Source organism: Phascolarctos cinereus, unplaced genomic scaffold, assembly GCF_003287225.1.
Source record: "Phascolarctos cinereus isolate Bilbo 61053 unplaced genomic scaffold, phaCin_HiC Scaffold_3;HRSCAF=262, whole genome shotgun sequence".
Classification (NCBI taxonomy): Eukaryota; Metazoa; Chordata; class Mammalia; order Diprotodontia; family Phascolarctidae; genus Phascolarctos; species Phascolarctos cinereus.
Genome location: NW_027555736.1, coordinates 80516991 through 80525561, shown reverse-complemented (window position 1 = coordinate 80525561; position 8571 = coordinate 80516991). Strand labels below are relative to the sequence as shown.

Below are 8571 nucleotides of genomic sequence, written 5' to 3'. Positions count from 1 at the left end.
TGCTGGGCCAAAGGTATGCAGGATTTCATAGCCCTTTGGGTATAAGTTCAAATTGCTCTCCAGAATGGTTGAATCAATTCATTCTGCCTCCAACAGTTCATTAGTATCTCAATTTTCCCACATCCCCTCCAACATTTGTCATTTTTCTTTTCTGTCATAATAGCCAATCTTATAGGAGTATGATGGTACTTCTGAGTTGTTTTAATTTGCATTTGTCTAATCAATAGTGATTTACAGCATTTTTTCATATGACTATAGATAGCTTTGATTTCTTCATCTGAAAACTGCTTGTTCATATCCTTTGACCATTTATCACTTGGGGAATGATTTGTATTCTTATAAATTTGACTCAGTTCTCTGTTATATATTTGAGAAATGAGGCCTTTATCAGAGAAACTTGATGTAAAATTTTTTTCACAGTTATGATTATTGTGTATTTCCCTCCATCCTATTCCCCCCTTCTCTCTCTCTCTCTCTCTCTCTCTCTCTCTCTCTCTCTCTCTCTCTCTCTCTCTCTCTCTCTCATACTCTTGCTCTCTCTCCTTTCATCCTGTGCATCATCAAAAGTATTTTTCTTCCAATTACCACCTCCCGAAATCCACCCTCCCTTCTACCAATTTAATTAGTGCCTTTCATTGTATACCCCACACTTTCATCTTAGCAAAATTGAACTCATCTTTATAGGAAAAAGCAGTTAAATGAAACTAATTGATTATGAAAGACCTCCTCTGATAGCATATGCAACATTTGGCAACTGTGGCAGCTTCCCAGGAGCTCTCCTCTGAAATGAAGGAAACATGTTTCATCCTCCTTTTTCCTAAGAGGAAGAGCTAGTATAGTACATTGCTATGTTACTTGTATTGTTATGTAACTGATGTTACGTGAATTCAGAATTAGCTCTTCAGGTCACTGCTAGGTAACAAAATTTGATTCAAATAATTCAACAAGCCTTTATTTATCACCTACTGTGTGCTAAGATCTGTGCTAGGTATGGATATACAAAGACAAAAACAATTTTACTGGGAGACAGACACAACAGGTAGGCAGATAAGCAAATATTATATATATATATATATATATACACATACATACATGCATGCATACATACATATATACACATATGGAGAGAGAGACAGAGAGAGAATGAGAACAAGCAATTTGGGTAGGAAGACAGAAAGTACTAAAAATTGAGGAGATAAGGAAGGACATTTTATAGCACTTAAGCTGAACCTTGAATGGAGGTTGTAAGAGGCAGAGGTGAGAAGGAGAACATTCTAGACATAGTAGATAGTTTTTCTAAATGCATAAAAGAATGACATGGAATGTCCTACATGGAGAACAGCAAGTGGAATGGCTTGGCTAGAACTTAGTAGGTGAGGGTTATGTCTCCATAATCCTAGAAATCCAGTCAAAATGTCCACCGAATGATGCCATAGCAGCTGTGTTGTTAGGTTGGAACAGATTTTAGAACTGAATCATTGCTTCCCAGGAGCAAAGCCATAGAATCATAGTCACATAGAATCAGTCAGGCATTAAGTTAAAGTGCCTAGCATTAGTGCCTAGCATATAAATGACATCAATGTCTGGATAAATGGCATCAATGTGAAGTATTCCCATGGCCTTTCCTACTATCTGCTTTTTTGTTATTGTTAGGGGTGGGGATAAGGTTCTAGATCTTTTCTTGATACAGGAGCTCCAATAAGGAACATCCCTGTGCCAAAGCTAATCTTTACCAACTGTTGGACAACTTAGAGTTGCTTGTAGTATATAGAGGTTAAGCCTTCTCAAGGCTCATACAACCAATATATGTCAGATGCAGGACTGGAATGCAAGTCTTCCTGACTCCAAGGCCAACTCTGTAACCATTATATCAGGTGTCCTCTCCCAACAGCTGCTTTACTGCACTTGACATCAAATCTTATAGAGGCCTCCTTCAACATTTGCAGATCTCCCTTCCCCCTTTTCTTGGAAGGTACATCCAGGTAAAATTCAGATTTCAATCCATGCAAAATGGCTCTGTTCTTCAGCTGGGCAGAAGCTATGATGATCCTCTTTTTTTTTCCAAGGAGCACACTGTTAATTAATTAACTAGAAGGATCAAGTGAATAAATACAGGTGTATATCTGTATATGTGTGTTATATATACATATGTGTGTATGTATGCATATATAATTGGTGGAAGCTGCTTTGAGGTATATTTAGTCATGTGGTATATGAATGTAATGGAATACTATCACACACAAGAAATTGTGAATACGAGGAATTTAGAGAAACATGAAAAGACTTTTACTAACTGATGCAAAGTAAAGTAAGCAGAACCAGAAAAATAACATGCACAATGATTACAATATAAAAAGATCAATAAAATAAAACTGAACACTATGTAATTGTAATGACTAATCTTGGCCTGAAAAAAGAGATGAAGAAATGCACCTCCCTCCTTTCACTAGAGAGGTGGGGAGAACATGGGGTTGGAATATCACATATGCTGGCATACAGGGTTGGTATGTCAATTGGTTTTATTTAACTGTTATGCTGGGATTTTTAAAAATTTGTCATGAAAACATAAAATGGATGATTAGTATAACTTAAAATGTTGGACTTATTACATATAGTACTAAAAGTACAACTTGATCTTCCCATGCTGAAATTAATCAAGACACAATGTTGAAGTCATAAATACAAGTTGTAGGAAAATGGTAGGGCTTAGTCAGCAAAATTACTTTTTTAAATTACAAAAGAACAGGCAGACGAGTTCTTGGTTCCAATCCTGCCCCAATAGATACTAATTGTGTGATGTTTGGTATGTCCCTCAAGTGTCCCCAAGTAATTAGAAAGACTAAGTTAAAAAATCAACAGATAATAAATACTATGGAATCTTATATCTCTACATGTCTCAGTTGTATAATCGTCAAGATGTGAAATGGGCAGCTTAGTGGCAAAGTGGATACAACACCTAGCCTGGAGTCAGGAAGACTCATCTACCCAAGTTCAAATCTGGCCTCAGATACCTCCTAGCTGTGAACCTGATAAGCCTGTTTGCCTCAATTTCCTCATCTGTAAAATGAGCTAGAGAAGGCAATGGCAAACTACTCCAGTATCTTTGCCCAGAAAACTCCAAAAAGGCTCATGGAGAGTCAGAAACAACTAAAACAACAACAAAAAAAGATGGGGAATATTACTTGTGAAAGCTTGCCTCTTTCCCTTTAGCATCCTTTTTCTAAGATGCCCTATATCAGTGTGGGGATGATTCTCATAAAAATTTGACATAGCAAGGGAAAGTATGTAAGTACATAGGTCAGTGGTTACCTTGTTTCAGTATTTATAAAGTCCAAGAATTTTTTCCATGCCTTTCTTATCTCTTCCTTTGGAATAGAGCCTTGGATTCCCTCACAAATGTATTGCTTCCAGCATGGATCTTCTCTATGTGCACTTAGTCTTTTTCTATTTGTTTTCTTCAGTGTCATTTCTAAATACTCTATAAGCACAGAAGGAACAAATGTATTAGAATCCAAGGGTGGTAACACTATTGTCTTTACACATGAAAAGTTTGTTATACTATTTTTATAGACCTTTTCTATTTTTCTTCCATTTGTTGTCCTTTAATTTTCATTTTTTCATTTTTAAAAGCCCCTGGGATGACTTTGTTTAGTTGGGTCTCTCACCAAGCTTTCTTTAAACTAGCTTTACCCTTCACTGTTTTTCTCTGCATTATGAGGTGTGTGTCTAGATATACATACACATATGTAAATACATCAAGAAGTGTATATATCACAATTTCCTATCATTTTTTTGATAAGATTTTATAAATGAACTAATATTCTAAAGTAGTGTCATGTTTGGCAAGCATCCCTCTACACATAAGTCAATGCTTGTAGCCTAAACACATTTTTTGGTCTTCTTATCATAACAATAAATAGTTTTGTATTGGTTAAACATCTTTACAATCCTACATATACATGAAATGTAGAATTTTAAAGTTGGAAGGGCAGTTAGAATTCATCTAGTCCAAGATCCTTGTTTTATAGATGAGAATGTTGGACTATATGATCTTGGGACAAGTTAAGCAATTTGACAAAGGTCAAAGGATCATAAATTTAGAAATGCTGCTTAGAGCTATGCTCAGAGAGTGCTCCAGGTATTAAGGAGCAGAGCAAAGATTTAAACCTCAAATCTGACTCTAAATCCAGTGCTCACAAAGCCAATTAGTGGGCAGGGTTAGACCTAGAAGTCAGATCCCTTGATTTCCATTATATCTTTGAGGATAACATAATCCTTTCTTACAAAGTAAAAGTATTATACTAACTTACATAAATGCCTATAGGATTTATTAAACCAAGGGTAATTGTCTGTGTGTGTGTGTGTGTCTAGATATACATACATATATGTGACTACATCAAGAAGTGTGTATATATATGTATGTATATATACAGCATGCATGTAGAAATATACATATCATATATATATTTCTATATATACACAGAGGTCTTATAACATAGCAAAGCAATTTTACAGACCAAAACCTACTCTTTTCCCTAATTACCTATAAAGTACTTACTGCCCGTAACAGCCATGGGATGGGGAGTTGATGTCCAGTTGCTTAAGACCTTTGTCAGCTTCAGTCCAGACTTTCTGGATATATACCTAAATGAGTTACAGTGCAAATTTTGATAATGGAGAATATAGGACTTTCAGGTTAGGTAAAATCTCATTTTTTCCTTTAAATTTTATCTAGTAACTATTTGATTGTGAGGGGCTTTTGTTTTTGTTTTGGGGGTTTGTTTTTTCTTTACCATTATAGCAATAGCTTTAAAATACACATACAAGATTCAGGAAAACTGCTTCACTTCTCAAGTGGGATTCGTGTAGTGTTGTGAATCAGCACTTTTATATATTTTGACTTTGGTAATAAAAGTTTGTCCTGGGAGATAACAGCTTTCTCAAAGGGTCCAAATGACTCTGAGACACATACACAAATTTTAACCAGTTCTTTAATAGGACCAAGTACAAATGGAGAGGCTTGCAAAAAGTCACACCTATTATAACTGCTTGGGGTATCCAGCCTCTACAAAGTAACCCCGAATGTAGGATATAAATTAGAAATGCTCCAGACCATAAAGCCATCTCTTATTTTAAAGAAGGTACAAGACTATACTGAAAAGTAACCAATAAGACTGACTCTTTCCTTGGAAGCTCCTTGATCTTTGTATGACTTATAAAAGATAATTTTGTATCAACACAAGAATATAAAATTGCTGCTACCTATCCTAAAGGCAGAGTGTGCTTAAGATAATAGACACATATTTTATTGATTTTTCTGTGCCCCCTTAGTTTTGAGGCAAGTGTCTCACTTGTTTCACCCTTCTTATGCCTCTGAGTCCCCCCTTAGAATTCTGTGGTACTGACTTGCATGTGCATTCAAGTTTAACTAAGGAAGAAAAATGGCCAACTCTGTTAGCTGATAGCTATAGAGATATTTTGAATACTCCACCCTGGTCCAGGCTGGAAGATGTTTTTTGATGTGGTTTTAGTACAAATATGAGTTATAAAATATACATTTTGACCCACAATCCCACCACTCCTTATTCATATAACTTCTTGCTAACCTGTCTAGTCTCTCCCTCTAATTTATGCATTTCTGCATAGCTATGGTATGCCCACTTCTGCACCTCCATTCCCTCTGCCCTCAGTTAAAAATCTACTTCTTACAAATATTACCACACTCCCAATGATTTTCTCATCCCCACTGTATCCACTTAGATCTGCAAACCTCTCACAGACTCCAAGATGTACAACACTGCAGGTGTGTGTATATACATATATATGTATATGTGTATTTATGTGTGGTTCATAAAAGGTAGCATGATATAACAGACAGAACGTCAGCCTTGGAGTAGGAAGACCTGGGCTCATGTCGTGTCTCTGCACACGGACTAGATGTATAACCATGAACATGCTACTTAACTTCTCACTGCCCTTAGGCAACTCTATATATTTCGATATATATCCATATAGATATATCTCATGGAGATTATAGACATATGTATTTAGTTCTCCGTATCTCTATTAAGATATATATTTATGGAGATGTATAGAGATATATATTTGGTTTTGTTCTCCACACCATGTTGCTAGGGTCCCAAACCTTCACATCTTTAAATTCCCTAACAATAACCCCTTCCATCCTCTTTTCCCTCATCCCAAACTCCCCAGACTAGAACCTGAGCTCTTCTGTGCTTATTCCCATTTTCCCGACTCATTCTTCTACTGTTGCCCTGGGGACTCTTCCCTAATCGGCCCCACCCCTTCTCAATCACTCCCTTTGCAGGCCCCCTTTCTCCCCCCCCCCCCCCCCGGAGCCGTATTTCGGATCAGCCATTCCAGAAGTTGACGAAGAAATTGCACAGCGAGTGCCACTTTTCTGCGCAGTAGGTTTCTGTCAACTCTTCGTTAAACTCCAACGGGCCCCCCGGGGCGGGCCCAGCTTCCATGGGCCTCTCCTCGTCCGATGGCGGGGTCTCTTTGCGTTTGCCCCCGTTGCCCTTCTTCCCAGGACCCTTCTCTTTGGCCACGCCTCCCAGAGCCGAGGTCCCCGACGGCGGCGGGGCTCGGGGAAGATTCACTCCCTGCTCAGTTCCGCGGGCGGGCTCCCGGGCACGACTCAGGCCCCTTGTGCGGCCCTTGTTCTTGCCCTTGCCCTCGCCGGGGAGCGCGGTGGCGGCCGAGCTGGCCCCGGCACTGGAGGCGTCGAGCGGCCGGGTCACCAGGTGGAGCTCAGCCCCTTGTCCCTTCTTGCCGCCACAAAGCCGAGCTTTGAGCGGAGCTGGGTCGTGACAGGGCCGCCTCTTCTTCCTCAGCTTCCCCACCACCTGCTTCCAGTACTGCGGACCGCGGGCGTTGTACGCTGCGCAGCGCTGCGGCTCTCCTCGATAGGCGCACTGGTAGCGCGAGCCGTTTGGGCTCTGGCAGCTTACCGCGAGCTCGCTGCCCGCGCCGGTTCCCTCGGCACCCATAGCGGATGAGTCTCCGGGGGCCGGCAGCAGGATCTGCCAGCTGCACGCATGCTGCTCGGGGTTGGAGAAGCGACCCGAGGAGCCCCCAGTGGGGCCAGGGACCGACTCGGCCGCTCCCCGTGCGCTGTCCTTGTTCTTCCTGGCTGTCGATGCCCCGAGGAGGCAGCAGCCGAGGAGCAGAATGGGGAAAGACAGCCTGGAAAACCTCATTGCCTGGGATCTCTGCCGCTTTGAGATGCTCCGGGCATTCAGTGACCTAGACAGCTTCAGCAGAGGAGTGGATCTGCAAAGAGCATCCCCAGGACCTGTGGCCAGAGACACAGACAGCAAGGCGGCTTAACCAGGAGAACTCAAAGCCTAACAGAGCCCTCCCTTCTCAACCCCCTCTCCGCTCCCCCCCCCAGCTTACTTAGTCCCATTAGGGACCCATGTCCGTGGGCTGGGGGTTCTGAGTAGCCTGGGAACTCCGCCTCCACTAGTGCACCTGTGACACCGAAGTGACTTAGGGGTCTAAGGTCCAGCTGAACCTCCCTCCACAATCAGCACCACCCTTCCCCAAGGTCTACCTCCCAGCTACTCAATTGATCTTCCTTGCAAGAAAATTGCTATATATCCTTTGAAATCCTTTGTGTAGAGAGCCCCTGCTAGGAGTCACGGAACGTGAGAAAAAGTACGGTACCTGGCCAATTAATTAAACTTCTTCTCTTCCCCCTCTCCACAAAGCAATCCTAGAATTTCTAGCAAATATCCACGTTTTCTAGTACTTTGAACTTACCGAGCTCTGCTTGAGGTGAGGAGCCTATTAGGGTAGTGTGAATGTCCGCCTGGGGGATTAGCCTGTTTTAGAAGGGCTCACTGTGAATGAACGTGTTATCAATGGAACAGGAGGGGCCTCTGTAGATTATGCCCCTCCCAGACTTTTTCACACACACACACACACACACACACACACACACACCCACCCCAGATGTTTTATAGTAAATGGCAATAGATTATGAAAATAAACTTTGAATTTTGCCTCCTTGTTCAAAGGGTTTTGGATAAAACATCTAATATAACACTTCGGGTTTTTTTTTCCTAGTTGGTGTTTCCTAGCTCTGGTTTATTTGTTAAAAGCTTTTGGTATAACTCTACTAGGAAACAGTATGGGAAACAATAGTGGTATTCGATTAAAGCAAATTTTAAAATTATTTAATGAATACTCCACCACTTCTTGGGTAATTAGATAAGAGGACTTGGCAATCAGCTTAAACTATGTATTTTATGAATATCACTGTTGTAATTACTTAATTCTTTAAAAATTAATTTTGGACCTTTAAAGTATAATGATATTCACCTCACCCAAAATACTGGGAATGCTAGTAGTTCTAATCTCTTTTTCTACAATATTTTCTATTCCACAATCCTCTTCTCTGAGTTTGCTTTGAATATTTCTAGTTGAGCTACTGCCATTGAATTTTAGAGGAGGAACCTCTAGAGATCAACTGGTCCAGTTTCTTTTTTGGAGGAAGGTCAGGTATTATCATCCTTTATATGTAAAAGTAGGATTCCAACTTCC

The 8571-nt window shown here is 40.6% G+C and overlaps 1 protein-coding gene across 1 annotated transcript; it reads right to left on the bottom strand.

Moving 5' to 3' along the window:
• Positions 1-6360: 6360 nt before the first annotated feature.
• Positions 6361-7933, bottom strand: FGFBP3 (fibroblast growth factor binding protein 3). The gene is made up of 2 exons (XM_020964078.2): positions 7789-7933; positions 6361-7318 (listed from the first exon to the last, which is right to left on the bottom strand). Exon 2 carries the CDS (start codon positions 7221-7223, stop codon positions 6372-6374), a length of 852 nt encoding a protein of 283 aa, XP_020819737.1. The 5' UTR covers positions 7224-7318; positions 7789-7933; the 3' UTR covers positions 6361-6371.
• Between the last annotated feature and the right edge of the window lie 638 nt (positions 7934-8571).

Bases quoted from the DNA above. Each gene is read 5' to 3' on its own strand.
- FGFBP3 (XM_020964078.2), bottom strand. From the start codon at position 7,223: ATGAGGTTTTCCAGGCTGTCTTTCCCCATTCTGCTCCTCGGCTGCTGC.